The 22,231-nt window shown below is 48.8% G+C and overlaps 1 protein-coding gene across 4 annotated transcripts in view; it reads right to left on the bottom strand.

Moving 5' to 3' along the window:
• The window catches only part of Tmco4 (transmembrane and coiled-coil domains 4), a 60,882-nt gene that overhangs the window by 14,423 nt on the left and 24,228 nt on the right, over nucleotides 1–22,231 (bottom strand). For all 4 annotated transcript variants that reach the window (XM_013031061.1, XM_013031072.1, XM_013031065.1 and 1 more), the window contains 7 exons: nucleotides 21,628–21,760; nucleotides 14,447–14,544; nucleotides 13,827–13,970; nucleotides 12,466–12,585; nucleotides 9,266–9,430; nucleotides 8,341–8,477; nucleotides 5,202–5,286 (listed from right to left, as the gene is read on the bottom strand). In XM_013031061.1, the coding sequence (XP_012886515.1) occupies nucleotides 5,202–5,286; nucleotides 8,341–8,477; nucleotides 9,266–9,430; nucleotides 12,466–12,585; nucleotides 13,827–13,970; nucleotides 14,447–14,544; nucleotides 21,628–21,760 (882 nt within the window). The remainder of the gene's footprint in view (nucleotides 1–5,201; nucleotides 5,287–8,340; nucleotides 8,478–9,265; nucleotides 9,431–12,465; nucleotides 12,586–13,826; nucleotides 13,971–14,446; nucleotides 14,545–21,627; nucleotides 21,761–22,231) is intronic.

Raw genomic sequence — 22,231 nt, 5'->3', positions numbered from 1 at the left:
AAACAGCTAGGCACTAGTGGCTGATGCCTGTAATCCTAGCTACTTAGGAGGCTGAGAGCTGAGGATCGTGGTTTGAAGCCAGCCTGGGCAGAAAATTTCCTGTGACACTTGTATCTTCAATTAACCACTCAAAACTGGAAGTGGTGCTGTGGCTCAAGCAGTAGAACTCCGGACTTTAACACAAAGAGGCTTAGGGATAGTGTGCAGACCCTGAGTTCAAGCCCCATGACTGACAAAACAACAACAAAAAACAAAACAGGGATAACAGCAGAACACCTCCCTCCCAGCTGTGAGATTCTGCTCGCAAAGGGCCAGGCCTGCAGGAAACCTTCACAGAGTGTTTGTGCATTCAGTGCCGGACACCCAGGGAAGTGAACGCGAGAGGGAGGGGGGATGCAGGATGAAGCAACACGGTGGTTGACCAGTTGGACAGCTGGAGGTCAGTGCTCAGGGGCATCCTTCCCTTTGAAGATCTCCTCTGATGGGAAGGGAACATGCTAAGGGCTGCCCCTTTGGGCCCTGTTCAGGTCCTGTGCATGGTAAATGTTCAGGTCAGGGGGGTTTACATTGCCTCAAGCCTTTGGAAGGAAGTGGGCTGAGACACTGTCAGAGGCTCCTGGAAAGACTGGAGGAGCTGATCAGCCTTTGGTTGGGATTAAAGCAGAGACTCAGTGACTCTCCAGGTGAGTCCATTCATACCGCAGGCCTTTAGAGCTGAGGCTGTATTTTCCATCTCAGAGGTTTTCTTACCCCAGCCTGGGCAAAATGTACTTGGCCAAAGTGATAGAGAGACGGAGAAAGAACCCTTCTTTTACTCCAGCCTACAGTAGCCAGCATTGTGTGGTCTCATCTGCCATCCTGAAAACCCCACTGAACTGTCAGGCTAGCTGGGAGACGAGTCCCAGAGCTATCATTTGTAAATTGCCTGCCAAGTCCCAGGCCAGCGGCTGGTGATGGAGGGGAATAAAACAGACACAGTCCTTCACTTTCAACCTCACCATAGGAAAGACAGGATGATCAACACTTACATGGTAGAGCTGTTCACAGACTCTATGAGAGAAACTGGGCAAAACCCAGTGTATCACTTGCCATATACATACCAAACATGATCAATAAATTATTAAGTCCCAGCTAGGCACTGGTGGCTTAAGCCTGTAATCCTTGTTATTCAGGAGGCTGAGATCTGAGGACTGTGGTTTGAAACTAGCTTGGGTAGGAAACTGTAAGAGACTCTTATCTCCAATAAACTGTCAAAAAGCTAGAAGTGGAGCTGTGGCTCAAATGATAGAGTGCCAGCCTTGAGCAAAAAAAAAAAAAAAAAGATAAAAGGTCAGGGACAGCGGCCAGGCCAAGTTTAAGCTCTAAGACTAGTGCATACACTCATATACACACACACAAAATTATTAAATCCCAGAATGACTCTGCGGGGCAATTTGTCTATATCCCAATCTTACTAACCAGCCTGCAGCTTAGACGGCTCCAAGTGACTTGCCCCAGGGCACCCAGACAGAGACTAGCAGAGTCTGGATTTGAACTCAGGCTCAGACTCCAATGTTCATTCATGTGTCTCTCAACTATGGCCACACATCTTTCTTTTCCAACTTGAAGACAGTAGGAACAGTAATCAAAGCAAATCTGCTTGCAGGTGGGTGGTGATCTAGGATTGTTAAGAGTGAGCCATCTAGTGCTCTAATACCGAGTGCCATACAGGCTTTCGTTTGCTGATTACATACTGGCCACAGCACGCCAGTGCAGCATCTGATCTCTCCACCAACTGCATGAACAGGGCCACTGGGCCCAGACAATATGTAGTGCCTTTAATGAATTCCCTTCCAGTCCTTTCAGAACGAATGGGAGACTGAATGCATAAATAAATGGAAACAGTAATTGATTTCTTAGTTCCTGTGGCAATTTCCTGGCTGAGCTTGCTATGATGAGTCAGTCCGAAGTCAGTTCCCTTCCCAACTGTTCAGTTTCTGAAATCCTTTTAAAGCAAACACACAGAGAGATGAACAATCCATTGTGATGTGGAGCCTGGCACTCAGTGAGCGCTCAGATGGCGGCTCTTCCGGGTCCGGACCCCTGTGTGCCATCTGCTAGGGTCTCTTCCAAAGCAAATGTATGCCCTTGGCCTGGAGATGGATTGTTCCCCAAGGGGTCTGTTTGTCTCTGGGAACTCTGGCCATGTCCAGTTCCTGCCTGAAGGCATAACCACTTGGCAGGTGGTCATCCACACCTGAGCTGATGGTGCCTCCTGGGCAGTCTGGTTTGGGGTTGGGGGGGGGTCACTGAAGGTTTGGACAACAGCTGATCTGACCCCGGTCTCATGGGCTGTAGTGTCCTCTTGGTAGCAGCAGCTCGGGTCCCTGGTCCCCTCCAAAGGCCATGGCATCATCTACAGAGAGCGTGCACAACCCACTTCATGCCTCTTATTAATGAATCAGCTACTCGCGTGTCCAGGCCTGAGTGGGAAGCTGGCAATAGTCCAAGCCCAGTGCCGACCCACAGTGAATAGACAAAACATGGTTTGTAGTGCTGTAGCACTAAGAGTTGGGGATGTTTGTCACTGTGGTGTAACCTTACCTATCCTGACTGATACACAGGGGAAGCTTTTACAATAATAGATTTCAAGTTCTATTCATTCACAGAGTGTGCACTCTTTGGGCTTTCATCTCAAGACAGGAGGGCATGAGGTCAGACAGATCCCTGCTCTCCAGTGGCCTGCAGGTGATGAGGAAGCTGACCACATTGAGCCTGCGAGCAGGCCAGGCTACAAGGGGCCCCTGTGAATGGAGGCAGAGAAGCAACTCCCCAAAAGGGAAATGAAGCATGAAGACTGTTAGTTTTTGCCAGGGAGAAGGACGCCACTGCTGGGAGGGTGGAGGAGGAGAGGCTGGCTAGCAGGCCGCAGGCTCCGGGTGACTCTAGGATTTATTGCTACATTTCATTACTGGCTCTCAAGGGGCTCCAGAAAACAATTAGTGGATCCAATGCATTAGAGTAATTCCTCTTTTAGTTCCCTAACTCAGATAATGACAGCTTTCTTGCAATTAGAGAGGGTCTTCTCTGTGTGCAGATTAATTGGGTGTTAAATAACCAGGGCTGCCTGAAGCCACACAGTGAGCTGGAATGAATGAGAAGTAAAGCAGCAGTGAGGGTAGAGTGGGGAGGGTGAGGAATCCATTCAGGATCAGCTGGAGATGGAAAGATGCCCTACCAATCACACACAAGCACTTGTGGAGGAGAGGGTGGGTGTGGCTATGCCATCTACGTGCCCGCTCCTGTTTACAAAGCTTTGGACAGTCACAGCATATTATAAATGCTCCATAAGTCTTACAGGGCTTACTATGGGCCCACATTTCCACTCAGCATTGCCACAGTATTTGGCTAAGTGTCCTCTATGTGTCCAAAGCTTCCTAGACAGCCTGTGGTGCTATTCCAAAGTGGTAGGGCCTACAGGAAGAAGGGGTGGGGCTTATGGGAACAAGGGATGGGGCCTACAGGAAGAGGGGAGTAGAGCCTATAGGGAGAAGGGAGTGAGGCCTACAGGAAGAAGAGGGTGGAGCCTACAGGAAGAAGTTAGGTCCCTGGGGAAACACCCTTGCATGGGACATTGGGCGTCCACCCCTTTCCTCTGCGTTTTTGGTTACAGGGGGAGCAGCTTCCCATGCCGTGTGCTGCTACCATGATGTTCTGTTTTGCCTCAAGTCCAAAAGCAACTGGCCAGCTGACCAGGGATGGAAACTTCCATTATTATGAGTTAAGATGAGCCTCCTATTCAGAGGTGGATGACAAGGCTGGTAAAAACAACTGCATACAATATAATACTCATAATAACCACCATGTAGTTCCTACTCTGATTCACAGAGCTGCATCCAAGTCAAATGGAGCTCAGAGAGATTAGTGGTCAGGCCTAGCAACAGGCTGAGTTCTAAACTGAATGTCCAGACTCCAGAATGCACACAATTGCAGCAGACTAGGCTGGCAGCTTCTCAGAGGGAAGGGCTTGAACTCAGGGCCAGCGCACTGTCCGTTGGTGCTCTACCACTTGATCCACACCTCCACTTCTGGCTCTTTGATGCTTCAATGTCTCACAGACTTTTCTGCCCAGGCTAGTTTTTGAATGGAGATCCTCAGATCTCAGCTTCCTGAGTGGTTAGGATTGCAGGCGTGAGACACCAGTGCCCAGCAATCAGGCTGGTTTTAAGCCTGTTTGGAGAGGTGGTTTTGTAGGAATCAGTGTCAAGAGGTAGGGATAAGAGAGCAAGGCTATTCTATGTGCTTGGTTCTGGAACCCTAGTGGTGGCTCCCATGGGCGATGGGTCACCCTGAGGGAGGGAAGCCTGTGTCCCAGGAACAGTAATGCACCTGATCACTCTCTGTGGCTCATGCCCCCAGGCTGCCCCTTCCCTCCAACCTCTGCAGACAGAGCAGTGCTGTCTTCTGAATCCCTCCTCCACCCAAGGCCAGCAGCAGCCCCTTCAGACTTCCTGCCTCTGAGCAGAGAGGATGACACTGGGAGCGAGAAACCCTCGCCGAGGTGTCTGAGGAGCACAATGGTGACTTCCCCAGCAAATCTGTCCACTTAGCACTCTTTTCTAAAAGAGAGTCTTTGCAGACATAATGAAAATAAGGACCTGGTGGTAAGATCACCCTGGGTTAGTGGGTCTGAAAGCTCTTGACACTGTCCTGACAGAGAAGAGGCGGAAGAGGGAGACACAGTGGGAAGATGAGGCAGAGGTTGAGGTGAACAATGTGCAAGCCAAAGGATGCCAAGGAATGCCAAGGGCCGCCGAGGATGGCCAAGGAATGCTCTCTGCGTTCCTTTTCTAGAACCTTCAGAGGGAGTATGGTCCTAAGGACACGTTGACTTTGGGCTTGTCACCCCGTTCGCTCTTGCTCAAGAACCAAACCACCAAATGCCATATTATGGAGCTGCTGACATTCATTTGATCTAATTCATGTGCAGAAAACAAAAACAAAACAAAATCAAGCCACTTTTCCAAATGGTTTAACTAGTGTTGCCATGTTTTAAACCAATGTGGTTTGCTTATTTCTATGAAACTAGAAACACCTTCTGTAAAGCCCTTGGCCCCTGGCCTGGGAGGGGGGCGGGGTGGTGGGCAGCAGGGTGGTGGGAGGATAATGGGGAGGGGAAGGGCACTGGAAAGTTTCTGTCTGGGACAATGAATCCGACTCACCTTTCTCCTGTGCCATCTCTTGCAGACAGAAGTAGATGACCCTGGCTCCCAGGCTAAAGCCAATCAGGGTGACAGGCCGTCGACCCTGTTGGGGGGGAAAAGGACAGAGATGTCTACAGGGGAGTTAGGCAGTGTAGCGTGCTGACTGTGAAGCCTGTACATGGTATAGTTTACTTCTGCTCTCATGAGTCCTGTATGCACTATTCTCTCCCTGAGCTCTGATGTCTCAGGTAGCACGAGGTATTGACTCTAATAAGAGAAGGTGGAGAGTCAAACTATTATGGGAAGACTCCAAAGACAAAATGCTACCTTGGGTACCAGTTCTGCAGAGGAGCGAAGGGAGTGGGTGAGCTGTACAGATTTCCCTGGCTGTTCCTTGTTTTGAGGCCAATCTTTCCCTCCTTTATTCCATTCAATATGACACAAAGTTCATCATTAAATAAGATTTGAATTCAGCAGAACTTGTATGGCAAACACTGCCAGTCATCTATCAATATCCCTCCCCCCCAACCATCCCGTGTGGTACTAGAACTCCTGGTTTTTCTGGTACACAGTTACCCCGAGTCCTCTGCAGGTGTAGGTGGCCCCAATGCTGAGACCTGGCCAAGTGACTGAAGATCAGGAAGAGCTGTGACATCTAGATGTGCCCTTCATTTCTTGTTTCCTGCCTTTGGTAGTCTGGGATGCGTATGGGATGCTGGGAGATTCCTCTGAGACTCCAAAGAAAAGCTGGGTGTTCAGGATGAGGGACTACCAGATCAAAGGAGATGGGGTCCCCAGCATTGTGATTACCCCCAGGCAGGAGGCAGAATGATGGTCCGCCCACCAGGACACCTACATTGTACTCCCTGGAACCTGTGAATGGAAGGGACTGGCAGATGGGAGCAAGTTAAGGGTCTTGAGGAGAGATTATCCTGGATTATTTGGGTGGGCCCCAGGTAATCAGGGTTTCTTTTAAAAGGGACCAGGCCTGGCACCAATGGCTCATGCCTATAATCCTAGCTACTCAGGAGACTGAGATCTGAGGATCCCGGTTTGAAGTCAGCTCAGGCAAAAAAGTCTCTGGGAGACACTTATCTCCAATTCACCACTCAAAAACTGGAAGTGGTGCTGTGGCTTGAAGTGGTAGAGCACTTAGCTTTGAGCAAAAGAGCTCAGGGACAGTGTCCAGACTCTAGGTTCAAGTCCCATGACTGACAAAAAAAGGGGGGCCCTCTGTACAGTATATTCACAAATAAAATAAAATTAAAAAAAAGGGGGGGACATGGGATAAGGAACAAAAGGTAGAGATTTGAAGTCTGCATAGGTACTGTTGGCTTTGGGAATGTGTGTGTGTGTGTGTGTGTGTGTGTGTGTGTGTGTGTGTTTGTGTTTGGCAAAGATAGAGATTGGATAGAGTTATCATCAGTTGCCCAGGCAACATTCCCACAGTGGCAGCAACTGCTCTCTCTCAGTATCTATCCGCCTTTTTGTCCACAAGGATTGAATCTCAGCTGGTGCATCATCTCAGAATAAAGGCTTGGGGCTGGGAAGATGGCTCAGTGGTAGAGTGCTTGCCTTGTATACATGAGGCTCTGGGGTTGATTCCACAGCACCACATAAGCAGAAAAAAGTGGGAAATGGCACTGTGGTTCAAGTGGTAGAGCGCTTGCCTTGAGCTGAAGAGCTGAGGGACAGCGCCCCGGCCTCACAACAGAGAAAAAAAAAAAGAAGAAGAAGAAAGGCTGTATTTCCTGGCTTCTGGGACAGTGAGGTACAATCATGTGACAAGGCTGTGACAATGAGGCATCAGCTGGCAGCAAGGTCTTTGCTCTCTCTCTTCCAGCTCTTCCTTCTCTGGCTACCTAGACCTCAGGTCCTGCCATCTTGGGTCAGAAGGCACAACCACACACAGGAGGAACCTTGGCCTGTCTACAATGGCATGCCACTGGAGTGTCTGGAAGCTGTTTCGGGCTTACCTGGGAAAAATAAACTTCTGTCTTGTTTAAGCCACTGTCATTTTGTGTTTTCTTCTTGCACTCAAACTCAAGCCACACAGCCACCTCTGGTACTGTGTCTCAAATGCTTGTCTTTAGTTATTCCAGTTTATTTTTCTTCTTCCTATCTTTCCTCCTCCTCCTCCTCTTCCTCTTCTTCTTGTATGGCATCACTGACACTTAAACTCAGGGGCTTGAGCTATTGCTTGGCATTTTTGCTCATAGCTGTCATTCTACATCTGGAGCTATTCCTTCAGTTCTGTTTTTTCTTTTTGTGAGTTAATTGGAGATGAGTGTCTCTCAGATTTGTCTGCCTGGGATAGCTTTGGACCACAATCCTGAAGTCTCAGCCTCATGGGTAGCTAGCATGATAGGTATGAGCCACTGGCGCCTGGCTTGAGTTTATTTTGAGGAGGATAATTCCATTTTTCTGGAAAGTATATCTTTGCTAGATCCAATTTTTTTTTTTTTTAAGAAAAGCTTGGTGCTTTCTCTTCCTAACCATTTTTTCCCCCAGTCCTGGGGCTTGAACTCAGGGCTGGGCACTGTCCCTGAGCTTCTTTTGCTCAAGGCTTGCACTCTACCACTTGAGCTACAGTGCCATTTCTGGCTTTTTCTGTTTATGTGGTCCTGAGGAATTGAACCCAGGGCTTCATGTATGTTAGGAAAACACTCTACCACTAAGCCACCTCCCCAGCTCTTCCTATTTTTGAGTATTTGCAGCACTGAGGATTTCTTCTCATGACAGCTTGGCTGTGGGTGTGTGGAAATTCCATTCCTGTCCAGGAGCAGCTTTGGGTGCAGTTAGTCTGTTCACTTCACCACAAAATTGATATTTCCACTGAAACATCGCCCCGATGAGCCCAACCCTCACCAACCTCTCTAAATAACATCCACATGGAAGCTACTTGTGGCTATGAGTTCTCAATATTTGGTGCTCACCTACTTGCTTGTTGGAGTGGCCCCTTCCAGAATTTTTGACCATCCTAGGACACTCTCGTGACTTGAAGTGGAGTGGCAGCAAAGACTATCTATTCCCCACAGCCACTGGGCCACCTCAAAGTGGACTTGCGGCTAAGGCTCACCTCTGTGCCCAAGGCAACCCTTGCATTGACCTTCCCCCCTCCCTCCCCCCCCACCCCCCTGAGGCCATTCCCAGGTACCTGCTGCCGGGAGAGCAGGATATGTGCCAGGTGCTTGCCAACCTCTGCTGACCGATGGAGACACACGCCCCAGGGGTTGTCAATGACATTGGCCACACTGAGGAGGGAGGCTGGCCAGGTGAGGGCTGCCACAATACCTGGGGAGATCAGCAAGGAAATGGGGAGGTCTTCCCAGGGAAGAGCTTGCCTGGCAGATGCTGGAGCGAATGGGTGCAGTCTCTAACACAGAACCTGCAAGATCTCTGAGTTCTGTCCAACTCAAAGAGGAATCGGACACTTGTAGCATTTCCCAGTCTAAATCTCTTCTGCCCAAGCGCTTTCATGGGTGAGAGTTCCAAAAATGACCTCAATCTGTCACCCCACCCTTTATCCTTCCATTTTTGCCTTCTTGCTGTGCAATGCTTCTCCTACCATCCTGGACATCCACACCAGGCCCGGCCATGTGATTTGTGTTAGCCAATGAAATGATAGCAAATGTGGAGCTTGAGCTGGGGTTTTGGGGGCTGCCTGTCTTGTACTTGTCCCATTGGCATGGGACAAGTTGACTCCGCCTGTTGACTTCAGGCGGAGAGGTACATGGAACAGAGCTAAGTTTATCTAACTGCCCTATGCTAGCCTATGTCAGCGGGCAATCAGCAAACTCACAGAAAAATATTTTTTTTGAGTATGCCTTGCTCAGATCAGCTCACTTCACTTACCTTCCCTGAGCGATCAGAATCAATGAGTGTGATTTTAGGCCACACATTTGAGATGGTTTGTTATGTAACAGTAGCTAACAGATACATTATGTGGTTGGCCTGTGACTCATATACAGATGACTGTGTTATCTCCAGCACAGGGTTGGGCCTCCTTTTGGCTGCAGGTATGCGAGGATATGGCACCAGTATACCCTACCATGGCTGGTTGGAAGGGGGGGCTAGCTTACCTGACAGCACAGTATACTTGAGGGCCTCCTGGGCCACCATATTGGCAAGGCCACTGAGAATGGTCTCCAGAGCGTTGCCGAGCTCCATCAGGTACTTGGCCTCCCAGGCCAGGCAGTACTGCTCACGGCTGCGGGCCAGGGCGGCCCATGGGGCGCTGAAGGTGCCTGGGGAGAAAACAGGTAGGTGGCATCTCACCTGTCTGTGGCAGAAAATGCCCCACCCATGAAACCAGATAGGAAATGCCAGGGGCAGGCCCGTGGGCAGCTCCCTCTAGCAGGGTAGATTAGAGTCTACCCCAGGGAGGGCTCCAATCACAACTTTTCCTCATTTGTAGCTAGGTGACCTTGGGAGCAATTCTATCTGACCTTGAGCTTCTCTTTGCTTCTCTGTAAAGAGGCCATGTGTCTGCCTTTGTAGGGCAAGGTAAGAATGAAGAGCTTAAGCCTGATGCTGGTGGCTCATGCTTAAAACCCTAGCTGCTCAGGAGGTTGAGATTTGAGAATCATGGTTTGAAGCCAGTCTGGGCAGGAAAATCCAGGAGACTCTGATCTCTAATTAACCACCAAAAAGTTGGGAGTGAAGCTGTGGCTCAAGTGGTAGAGTACCAGCCTTGAATGTAAAAGCTCAGGGACAGCACCCAGGCCCTGAGTTCATGCCTCAGGCTGGTACCAAAAAAAAACAAAAAAAAACCTTTGAAGGACTCCATGTATAAAATAGTATTTTCTTTATCTGGGAGAAGTCGAACATTAAGCTGTGACTTCGGACATGACTGGCAGTGTGGCTCTCTGACTCAGTACGGCTTTGAGCTAACACCCATGGAGTAGGAAGTAATCAATCCAGAAACTGGGGGAAGATGTTCTGAGCCTCAATTTCCTCTCCTAGGAAATGGAAACGGAAGCAACCTCATAGAAGAGACAGCTGTACCTTAGCCACCAAAGGCCATCTAGATGGTGAAGTGTGAACATTATTCCCTCTCTCCCTCCCTTCTTCCCTCCTTCCTTTCCTTTTCTCCTTCATTATAACACAGCAATTACTCCCATCACATCTGCAAGCAAGACTCAGTGACAATTAAGGCTTCAAGCTGACAGAAGTGAGTGATGGTTTGTTCCTTACAGAGCTTTCTCTAATTTGGATTGTTTCTCTCCCCCATCCCTTTCTCTCCCTCTCCCCCTCCTTCCCAATTTCCCTCCCCCATCTCTGTGTTAACGCTGGGGCTTGAACGCAGAGCCTAGGTGCTGTCTCTATGCTTTTTTTTTTTTTTGCCCCTAAAGGCTAGGAATCACTTTGAACCATGATTCTCACATCTGAGCCTCTTGAGTATCTGGGATTACAGACGTGAGCCATGGTGCCTGATCATAGGTCTCCTCTAGGCATCCTTCTCCCTGAGCCCAACACTCACTAGGCTGCTGAAAAGAACACTGAAGATGCTTTTTCTTCACCCAAGCATGCTCCTCCAGATCACAGCCTGGAGCTGATATCTGAGGGATGCCAGCACAACACCAGGTGCTGCCCTAGTGCTATCTGGTTTTGGCAGCCACCCTGAACAGCGGGAATCATTTGTTCCACCTGACAAATGAAGTCACTGAGGAACGGGAAAAAGTTATATAAATACGCACTTTGAAGTCAAACGGCCAAGATGTATTGATCTCTCACCCATGAGCAATAAAGCCCTAGGCTATCTTCTTCTTGCTCTGAGGACAGATTCAGACTCTCTGCTCCTCATGCTATGGTCTCGTTCCTGCCTTCTGGCTACTTGATTACCCTATGCTCCTTTTGGTCTTTTTTTTTTTTTTTTGCCAATCCTGGGGCTTGAACTCAGGGCCTGGGCACTGTCCCTCAGCTTCTTTTTGCTCAAGGTTAGTGCTCTACCACTTGAGCCATAGCGACACTTCTGGCTTTCTCTGTTTATATGGTATTGAGGAATTGAACCCAGGGCTTTGTGCATGCTAGGTTAGCACTCTGCCACGAAGCCACATTCCCAGCCCTCCTTTTGGTCTTTTTGCACATCAGGACCTTTGGTTGTGCTGCCTCTTTGCTTGGTCCACACGTTTTCCTTTTTAAAACCCAACTAGCTACCAACCAGGCCTTAGCATAAATACTACTTCCTCTAAAAACCTCCTCCAGGAATAGCTCATTCCCGACTGTGCCAGCCATAAAGCTTCCCTTTAATCACTTGGCCTGTCTCTGTCTTGTGTGTTCCATGGAAGCAGACATGATGACTGGGCTGTCCATCAGTGAATTCCTAAGGCTTGGCTTAACCCAGTTAAGAACAGTACTTTACAAATACTGCTGGCTGGCTGGATGAATGATGGTGAGTGGATGGATGGTAGGTGGGTGGGTGAGTGGATACTCTATAAATACTGATGGAGAAAGGGGTGGGGGGATGATACATGGACAGGTGGATAGCTGATAGGTGGATGGATAGATGGGTAAATGAATGAATGGGTAGATATGTGGATGGATGATGGATGATGGGTAGGTATATGGGTGGTGGGTAAATGGATGAATGAGTGAGTAGATGGATAGGTGCTGGGTAGCTGGATGGATAGCTGGATGGATGGATAGGTGGATGGATGGATAGCTGGACGGATGGATAGGTGGACGGATGGATAGCTGGATGGATGGATAGGTGGATGGATGGATAGCTGGATGGATGGATAGCTGGATGGATGGATAGGTGGATGGATGGATAGGTGGATGGATGGATAGCTGGATGGATGGATAGGTGGATGTATGGATAGCTGGATGGATGGATAGGTGGATGGATGGATAGGTGGATGGATGGATAGGTGGATGGATGGATAGGTGGATGGATGGATAGCTGGATGGATGGATAGGTGGATGTATGGATAGCTGGATGGATGGATAGGTGGATGGATGGATAGGTGGATGGATGGATAGGTGGAAGATGGGTGGAAAGATGATGGCTAGATGGGTGGGTGAATAGATGAGTACATGCATGGAAAGCTAAAGGATGGCTGAGTCAGTAGGAGAGTGCATGGGCAGATGGGTGTAGCAATGAAGTCATCTCACCTTTCTGAGGCTCAGTTTCCTCCTCTGTGATATGGGGCCCTTCCTGCCCACTCCCTAGAGTCGCATGCAAGCAAGAACAGATCCCAGGGTCTGGTGAGCAGTAGGCCCAAGTCCACCAGTGCCCCAACACCAGGTCCCCCAATCCTTCTCTGCCCCTGGTCCTCACGGTATTTTCCAGAAGCGAGCCACCCAGTGATGGCGATGGTGATGTGTAGTTGCCTGCCCTCCGTCAGGGGCAGGAATGTGAACTCTTCAATGGCTCCGACACGCTTCTTCATCTTGTAGCCTAAAGACTCAGACACATGAACAGGAATGGAGGTGAGGGAGTCCTGGGAGGGGTGCAGCCGTCCCAACTGTGCTTACATGTACCCAGCAAGCGCTAACTAGCTGCCCTGCCCCCGGACAAATGCACTTTGTTTGTGGTCCCTTTAAAGTGCCATGACTGTCCTTGATTGCAGGAAATCTAAAGTCACTCTGTAGCCAGGAAAAGGCCTCATGCCTCCAGAGGGCTTGCTTGTACTCTCAGAGTGGGGGAGCAGGCTCAGGAATCGTCCTTAGGAAGCGCTTAGGGGGCATGGTGGGAAAGCCAGGTTTGCAAATGTGGTCTTTACCCTGGCCATGCAGAGGACTAGCTAGTTGCTTCAGTGAAATCTGTTGCAAGTCAGACACAAATAGAACTCAGAGAGAACAAAGCTACATCCCCTCTGTCACCCAAGAAGCCATCCCTAGGGAGAATCAGAGAATCCTGTAGTGACCTGGGCCACTCTAGATAAAAAACATCTTTCTTAAGCTGGGCACCAGTGGCTCACACCTGTAATCCTAGCTACTGAAGAGGCTGAGATCTGAGGAGCGCAGATCAAAGCCAACCTGGGCAGAAAAGTCCGTGAGACTCTGATATCCAATAAACCACTAGAAAACCAGAAGTGGTGCTGTGGCTCAAGAGGTAGAATGCTTACCTTGAGCTGAAGAGCACCCAAGCCCAGAGTTCAAGCCCCACGACCAACAACAACAACAAAAAATCTTTCTCAGTTCCCCATTGTGTGTGTGTATGTGTGTGTGTGTGTGTGTGTGTGTGTGTGTACTAGAGTTTGAACTCAGGACCTCATGCTCTTGCTTTGCTTTTTCTGTTTCAGGCTGGTGCTCTATCACTTGAGCCACACTTCCACTTTGGGCTTTTTTATTGGTTAATGGGATCTCATAGATGTTTTTCTTTTTTTGCCCATCCTGGGGCTTGAACTTGGGGCTTGGGCACTGTCCCTGAGTTTCTTCTGCTCAAGGCTAGCACTCTACCACTTGAGCCACAGTGTCACCTCTGGCTTTTTCTGTTTATGTGGTGCTGAGGAATTGAACTCAGGGCTTCCTGCATGCTAGGCAAGCACTCTACCACTAAGCTACATTTCCAGCCCTACCAGAGTTTTCTTTCCTTGCTGACTCTGAACCATGATCCTTGGATCTCAGCCTCCTGAGTAGCTTGGATTATAGGCACGAGCCACCAGCACCTGGGTCCCCGCTGCTTTCGAGACTTACCTGTCAGGCCAGCTCCAGCTGCACCGAACAGTGAGGTCATGACAGCTATTCCAGCCACAGAGCCCAGCGCTGCTGCCCCAGCACTGCCAATGATTGTCGCAGCTCCTGCAGCCACCAGAGGGGCAGCCAGGCCTCCAGTCACACCTGCAGGGAAAGCAGCCCACACGCGTGAAAGTGGGAGTTGGAATACGGCTTGATGTGTTCTGACTCCATAAATTACCACCACCTTTTTTGGACACTTCTTCTATTTTTTGGTCTTGGTTCTGGGGCTTGAACTCAGGACCCGGGTGTTGCCTCTGAGCTTCTTTTGCTCAAGGCTAATGCTTTCCTACTTGAGCCACAGATCTACTTCCAGTTTTTTGGTAGTGTTAGTGGAGATAAGAGTCTCACAGGCTTTCCTGCCCAGGCTGGCTTTGGACTGTGATCCTCAGACCTCAATCTCCTGAGTATTTTAGGATTACAGAAGTGAGCCACCGGCGCCCAGCCTATGGCAACTTCTAACAGTGCTACTCTACCACTGACCTGTCCTGTGCTGGGGTCACCTCCCAGCTCACCTCCTGCCCTTTTGGTGCTTGCTGTGAGTCTAGACTGCCATGTGCTGTCCACTGGGCTGGCCTTACCAATCGCTGTTCCCCCTCCGACTGTCGCCAGCCCTATCAGGAGATAGCGCTTCCATTTCCTCCGGTTTTCTTTCTTCTTCCGGGATGCCTCAGCCGTTCTGGGGGGAGAAGAGGTTGATCTTTAAGGATCACCTATGGCCAGGATCCCTTGAGACCTCCCGCTTCACTCCAACCCCATCTCACCTCCAGAGGAGAGCAATGGTGGGTAGCTACTCTGTCCAGAAGAGCAGGCTACCAAGTCACCCAGGCCCACTGATGCTTTTAAGAAGCAGAAGCGACCTGGGTGCTGGTGGCTCATGCCTGTAATCCTAGCCATACAGGAGGCTGAGATCTGAGGATCAGAGTTGGAAACAGGAAAGTCCAGGAGACTTGTATCTCCCATTAACCATCCAAAAGCCACAAGTGGAGGTGTGGCTCAAGTGATAGAGCACCAGCCTTGAATGAAGAAGCTGAGGGACAGCACTCCAGTCCTTGAATTCAATCCCCAATACTGGCACCAAAGAAAAAAAGCAAAAAAAGCTGGGCACTGGTGGCTCATGTCTGTAATCCTAACCACACGGGCGCCTGAGACCTACAGATCTCAGTTCAAAATCAGCTTGGGCAGGAAAGTCTGTGAGACTGTTACCTCCCATTAGTTACAGAAAAATCTGGAAGTGGAGCTGTGGCACAAGTGGTAGAGTGCTAGCCAGGAGCAAAAGGAGCTCAGGGACAGTGCCCAGGGTCAGAGGCCTAAGGACTGGCATATTAAAAAAAATAAAAGAAAAAGAAAATTCATGTTTCTGAAACTTAGTAGGGAAATCTCAGTGGACAGGTGCATTACTTACCTACCAGGTCCATCTAACAGGGTTGCAATTGAATAATGAAAAGAAAACAGTAATAATAATAGCAAGAGGAGCACAAAGAATACCTTTCAACAGAGTGCCTCCATGCCTCCCTCCTCCATCCCTTCTCCCCCATCCTGCCTTTGGATTCCACCTCCCTCGGGGACAGCTGGAAGCCCTTTCCCCCTTGAAGAATCACTCTGAGGATGGCTTAGAGACATTTCTTCACAGGAGACCTTGGCCTTGGGGCAATAGCCAGACGCTTCCAGGCTGGAGACATAAGTGCTGGAAAAGCTGGCAGCAGAAGAAAGCATTTGGGATGAACTGGCGTCAGGTGCGTACTGAGTGCAGCTGTCATGAATGCTCAGGCTTCATGAGAACCCCATTTGCCTTTGGGATCTGCAGGCCTCAGCTGTTGTTTTTATTGTTGTTGTTTTGTCAGTCGTGGGGCTTAAACTCTGGGCCTAGGCGCTGTCCCTGAGCTCTTTAGCTCAAGGTGAGTGTTCTACCACTTTGAGCCACAGCGCTACCTCTAGTTTTCTGGTGGTTAATTGGAGGTTAAAGTCTCATGGACTTTCCTGCCTGGACTGGCTTTGAACCTCGATCCTCAGATCTCAGCCTCCTGAGTAGCTAGGATGACAGGTGTGAGCCATTAGCACCGGGCTCAGCCACTTTTTTGATTGGAAGCCAGAGGAGAGGCAGAGGTTGGGGTAGATTGGCCATTACGGGGGACCTCTGAACAGAAGCTGGAGTTTGGACACTCACTGGAGCGACAGCAAATCATGGTGATAAGAAATGATGAAAAATGGTTAATATTTAGTGAGGAATGCCTGCCTATACACTAGCGTCTGTGCTTTGGACTTCCTACACTTTATCTTATTCTAAGAAATGGTTTTGCTGTGGTCCTCACATTGCAGATAAGTTAAGAGAGAAATTGTGGGTATTTCCAGAGCATCCTACCATATCGGCCAGAGCCTTAGTCTTCCTCTCCTGTAAAATGGGGGCAATAACATCTCACAAGATTGTGGCTTTGTCATGATTAAAATTCATTCCTCCTTTGGCTATTCAGTCAACAAACTCACATGGCTAATAGACAATTTGTGGGTGTCTTGGGATACTGTGTTATCTGTGAGCAGAAAAACCCAGGGGCTCAACCACTTGTTTCCTGCCTGTTTCCAGAAGTGGACTTGCATTGGGCCTTCTGGGGCCCGGCATGTGTTTTGGTTTCCTGCCAGCTCAGCTCTCCATGTCTCCCTAGGGGGATAAAGGGCAAAGCACGGCTCTTCTTACTGCTTTGAGACAGAGATGCAGGAGCCAGTGATAGAAATTTGCACACACTCCGGGTTCAGGACCACATGCTGCTGTAGAGGGAGGGAGAAGAAGCAGAATGGTGGCTGAGAGCCAGGGGCCTGGTCTGGCATTCAAATCTCAACCGCCGTGGAGGCTTGATGCCTTCCTCTGCTGTGGGGGTCAGTTGCTCATCGTTAGTCAGCTATCAGTTCTCTCTCCTTTACTAGAAGGTTCTATAGTTGTACTTCCATGGGGAATTGGTTCCAGGACCCCCAAGGGCAGCAAAACCCACAGGTGCTCAAGAAATACTGCATATGTATGCATGTATGTATGTACGTATGTCTGTCTGTCTGTCTGTCTGTCGGTCTTGGGGCTTGAACTCTGGGCCTGGGCATTGTCCCTCAGCTCTTCAGCTGAAGGCTAGTATTCTACTACTTGAGCCACGGTGCCACTTCGTTTTCTGAGAGGTTTGTTGGAGATAAAAAAGTTTCACAAGCCCAATGCTGGTGGCTCCTGCCTGTAATCCTAGCTACTCAGGAGGCTGAGATCTGAGGATCGTGGTTCAAAGCCAGCCTGGGCAGGAAAGTCCGTGAGACTCTTACCTCCAATGAACCACTTGAAAACTGGAAGTGGTGCTGTGGCTCAAATGGTAGAGTGCTTGCCTTGAGCTGAAGAGCTGAGGGACAGCGCTCAAGCCCAGAGTTCAAGCCCAAGGACCGACAGAAAAAAAAAAAAGTGTTTCACAGACTTTTCCTGCCCGGGCTTTAAACCTTGATCCTCAGATCTCAGCCTCCTGAGTAGCTAGGATTACAGGCGTGCCACTGGTGCCCTGCCTTGTAATATTTGTTTCTAACCTAGGCAATTCTTGCTTCTACTCAAACCATGTTTATTTATTATATCAAATAGAACATATATATACTACATATACATCTTGAATAATGGTAAGAAATAAAAAAGGCTGAACGTGTTCAGTAACAGACCTAATTATTTTTTGTTTGGGTCTAGGTCTCACTACGTAGCTGAGGCTAGACTGAAACTCATGATCTCCATGTCCTGAGGGCTGGGATTACAGGTGTGCACCACTATACCCAGCCAGACTTAATTAAAAAAATATTTTCTAGCCCTGGCTAGTGGAATCTGAGGAATATGGAAACACTAATATAGAGAACGACCCAAGTGTACAACATTGCTCTGTCAACTGCAACTGATGAGCAGCTTTAACCAATGATAGGTGAGTGGGGATGCGAGCCACTTCCAGAAGGATCTTTAAGAACCCAGAGGGAGCTGGGTGCTGGTGGCTCATGCCTGTAATCCTAGCTACTCAGGAGGCTGAGATCTGAGGATTGCTGTTAAAGCCAGTCTAGGCGGAAAAGTCTGTGAGACTCTTATCTCCAATCCACCACCAGAAGACCAGAAGTGGCACTGTAGCTCAAGTGGTAGAGCGCTAGCCTTGAGCTGAAGAGCTAAGGGGCAGTGCCCAGGCCCAGAGTTCAGGCCCCATGACCAACAAAATGGAAAAAAAGTTCTAATGCAGCCAGCCTTGAGAACCTTATTTAGTTTCTCTGAGGCTATTTCCTCGTCTGCAAAATAGGAATAATAGTAGGCCCTCTCTCATGAGATTCTCTGCAGGCTTGAGAATGAAAACATTAGGTAGGTTGAGTCCTACTTGCTATTTCTTTTAATAATTTTTTTTGGGGGGTCGGTCATGGGGCTTGAACTCTGGGCCTGGGCACTGTCCCTGTGCTCAAGGCGAGTGCTCTACCACTTGAGCCACAGCGCCACTTCCAGTTTCCTGGTGGTTTATTGGAGATAAGAGTCTCACAGACTTTTCTGCCTGGACTGGCTTTGAACCATGATCCTCAGATCTCAGCCTCCAGTAGCTAGGATCACAGGCATGAGTCACTGGCGCCTGGCTTATTTAAGAATTCTTTCCCCAGAAATAGGGGTGGCTTTAGGGATGATGGTGATGGACCTCGGATTCTGCCTGAGGTTGCCAAAATTATCTCAGACCTAGGGAAAGCAGCATAGCAACTCTTCAGCCTGGAGACCTGGTTCTTAGCTCTGATTTAGTCTCTAGCTTTCTGTGTAGCCTTGGGAACATGGCTTGCCCTCTCTGGACACCAGCCTCCATTTTTTTCAGTGAATTGTAAATCTGTATGTGCCCTTAATGGATCCGATTCTATGTAGGCTTTCTTTAGACTTTTTTTTTTTTTTTAACTCTTTTCTCTTTCTGGAAGATACTAAGCTATGGAATGCAATGTGTTACCCAGCTGTTCTGCCCATGTTGACTTCAAACCACAATCTTCCAGATCTCAGCCTCCTGGATAGCTAGGTGTGAGTCACACCACGTTGACTAATTTCTTAATAATAAATCTCCAGTGATTGTGACAATGCTCCAACATTTCACATGTGTCCTATTAACCCCAAAGCTTCTGTTTAGATGGCAGGCAGGTCTATTCTGCCCTACACATTTTTTTAAAATTTAGCCTCCAGTCCCCCTCTGGTTCTATAGCAACTGGGACACATCACTGCAGGAAGGTGGCTGTCTCCTCTGCTCTCTGAGATGATCATCCCTCCTGATATCTCCCCCTCCCAAGCGCAGGGGTAGCCAAAGACGGTAGAGAGCTGGAAGTGTTTGACCCAGCCACAGGGCCTCCGGGACCTCCTCCCTGGGTTTCTAGCTGCAGCCTAGACAGTGCCACTGACTCTCAGAGCCACACCCCCACGCCGCCCCTCATGCCTGTTCCTTTGGTGAGCTGGGATTTCCCCCCACACGCACCACAGGCCTTGAACCCTGCCAAAATCCAATAATTTCCATCCTCCCTGTTTAAACTGAGTTAAGGACCATCAGTTAAGCGTCAAGTCAATTAAGGGTCAAAGTATATCTCCAGCCTCCATTTAGAAGGAAATTCTTTTTAGTAATGAGAAGAATGATAATAGCAATAAACATATTGAACGGTTACGATAGGCCAATCATTTCTATGTGAATCATTTCATCTCATGAAGACCTCACAAAACCCATGGAAATTATGTATCATTTGTTGGAAAAGAAGACTTTGATGTAAATACAATCACTAGGCTGGGTACTGGTGGCTCATGCCTGTAATCCTAGCAACTCAGGAGGCTGAGATCTAAGGACTGCAGTTTGAAACCAACTAGGGCAGAAATTAGCCAGCAAAAAGCTAGAAATGGTGGTGTGGCTCAAGTGGTAAAGAGCCTGCCTTGAGTGAATAAAAAAGCTAAGGGATAGCACCCTGGCCCTGAGTTCAAGCCCTAGTACTGGCATAAATTAAATAAGTGTAATATGTATGTAGCCACAGTAAGTGGATCCGTCAGGATAAGATTTTGCTGCTGTAACAAATGAGCCCCTCCCCTCAACCTCCACGGTTGATAGCATCCACAGTTATGTCTTACTCCCTCCCACTGCTTCTCCACTGCAAACTGGCTGTGCCTTGCATCCACACTGACTTCGTTCTGTATTACAGGTTGACACAGTGGCCCCGTTCCTGCCTAGAATGTTGTCATTCTTGGGCCAGACTGACAGGAGAACTGTCAGGCTCCCCCATGGTTTTTTTGCTTTGTCTTGTTTGTTTTTGGCTGGTCACTTGAGCCACAGTGCCACTTCTGGTTTTCTGGTGACTAACTGGAGATAAGAGTCTCACAGACTTTTCCACCTAGGCTGGCTTTGAACCGCATTCTACCACTGAACTACCTTCCTAGCCCCTGTGTTAGAACTTCTGTTTTCTATTTTTTTCTGATCCGGATTACTGCTGTTAACAGAACAAATCCCTCAGGGATATGTGTTTCTTTCTGATAAGATTTTTCAGCTAATAATCACGTTCTGCTGGCTCAAACTTATAATCCTAGCCACACAGGAGGCTCTGTGATCTGAGCATTGAAGCCAACCCAGGCAGAAAAGTTTGTGAGACTTATCTCTAGCCACAAGAAGCCAGAAGTAGAGTTGTGGCTCAAGTGGTAAAGCATCAGCCTTGAAAGAAAAAAGCCAAGCAAGAATGCAAAGTCCTCAGTTCAGAGCCCCAGTATTGGCAAAAGATTTCCAACCAATAAATGAGAGATTCCTTAATCTGAAGGCATAGAAGACCCTACCTCTTTCTGGCGCTTTCAAAGAACCTGAGGCAGCCTTTGTGGTTATGGTAATTTGCTTGGAGCAAGGTTATTTTCTTGCTGACACAGTTTGAGAGTCAAAGCAAGAATGTTTCGAGGTTATTTCAACAAGCCATGTTTCCTCCTTTTTCGAGGTAACACCCATTCCCTTTGCCCCATAAACCCTGGCACGAGGGTGTTTCTCTGAACCTGACAACTGGATTAAATCTCCAACTGGAAGAATGAGCTGGTGCAACCCCCAAGCCATTGTAGATGAGTGAGACTCAGGGCCAGGCTGACGTGCCTGGTGCCAGCAACCCACAATTAGGCTGTGGCTGGGATTGATTTATTGCACTGGGATTTAGATTTTTGTGTTAGGCGTTCTCTCCAAGGAGCAATGCGGTGGCCAAGTTACCGACATAATAGCAAAGCTCTGCCACGGAGGAGTCGGATGTGTTTGGGGCATGTGGGGGAAGGGAAGAGTCACATCAGGGAATACTCACTATGGTGCCAAGCTTGGGCAGTGTTTTATATTATGGCAATGTTCCTTTCTCCCAATGGCCCAGGAGGTTACTATCCTTATTGTCATTTTACAGACATGCATGGAATATTGCAGATTAGAGAAAGGTGGCCAGCTAGCTGCCCAAGGTTAGACAGTAGATGGGTGTCTGAGGTGGGATTTGAATCCAGGTCGATGGAGCCCATAGATCCGAGCCTGAGGTAGAGCACGGTATCAGGGCCCTAGGATGTTAAAGTCAGATGCACCTCTCTTAGTAACCCTCTATTTGGTCCTCCTCTTCTTGCAAGTGAGCACTGAGGCCCAGAGAGGGTAAGGGGACTTGTTAAGGTCACATAGTGAGCCAAGGCTTCATTGGAACTCTCCAGCCAGTGCTCCTTCTGCTCAGTCAGGGAAAGGGCACTGTTATCGGCAAAGCACCCTTGAGTGGAAATGCAGGGATTTCTTACTCAGATTCCTCTTCTCTGGCTTCCTTCAGGCTCTCGAGGAACGTCTCTTCAAGGACATCCAGGTCCTCCAGGGGAACGTGAAGCAGAGTAGTCACATGGCAAACGAGGACTCTGGCTCGGGCATCGTAGCGCCCTCCAAAGACAAGAGAGGATGACACAGGCAAAGAATCAGATGGAGTTTTTAAGCAGAGAGATGTTCACAATAGTCATGACTGGAGCTGGCTCTCCCCCCAGCTCCCATCTGTCCTCAGCAGTGTCTGCTAGTTTCTAGCACACCAGGCTGCATTGCTGCTGCCGAGTGACTGAACTTTGCAAGACAAAGTTGCCATTTACCTCCCGCCCTGCTGTTTTCTGTCTAAGGAGCCTGGGGTCACGGTGCCCTCTGCTCCTGAGATTGTAGCTTCACCACGTACAGCAGTGTTCCATGAAAATCAATGGATTAGTCTCCTATGCATGCTGTAACAAATAACCACACTTAGTGGCTTCAGATAATACAAGTTTAGGACCTCTGTGGCCTGAGATCCTGAATGTTCACAAGATTGTGTTCCCCCCTTTAGAGGTGCTAGGAGAGATTCTATTCCTGGCCTTTCCCAACGTCTCGAGG

The sequence above is a fragment of the Dipodomys ordii genome, unplaced genomic scaffold (assembly GCF_000151885.1).
Source record: "Dipodomys ordii isolate 6190 unplaced genomic scaffold, Dord_2.0 Scaffold6, whole genome shotgun sequence".
Taxonomy (NCBI): domain Eukaryota; kingdom Metazoa; phylum Chordata; class Mammalia; order Rodentia; family Heteromyidae; genus Dipodomys; species Dipodomys ordii.
The sequence above is the reverse complement of the archived record's forward strand: the minus strand, read 5'-3'. Positions and strand labels throughout refer to the sequence as shown.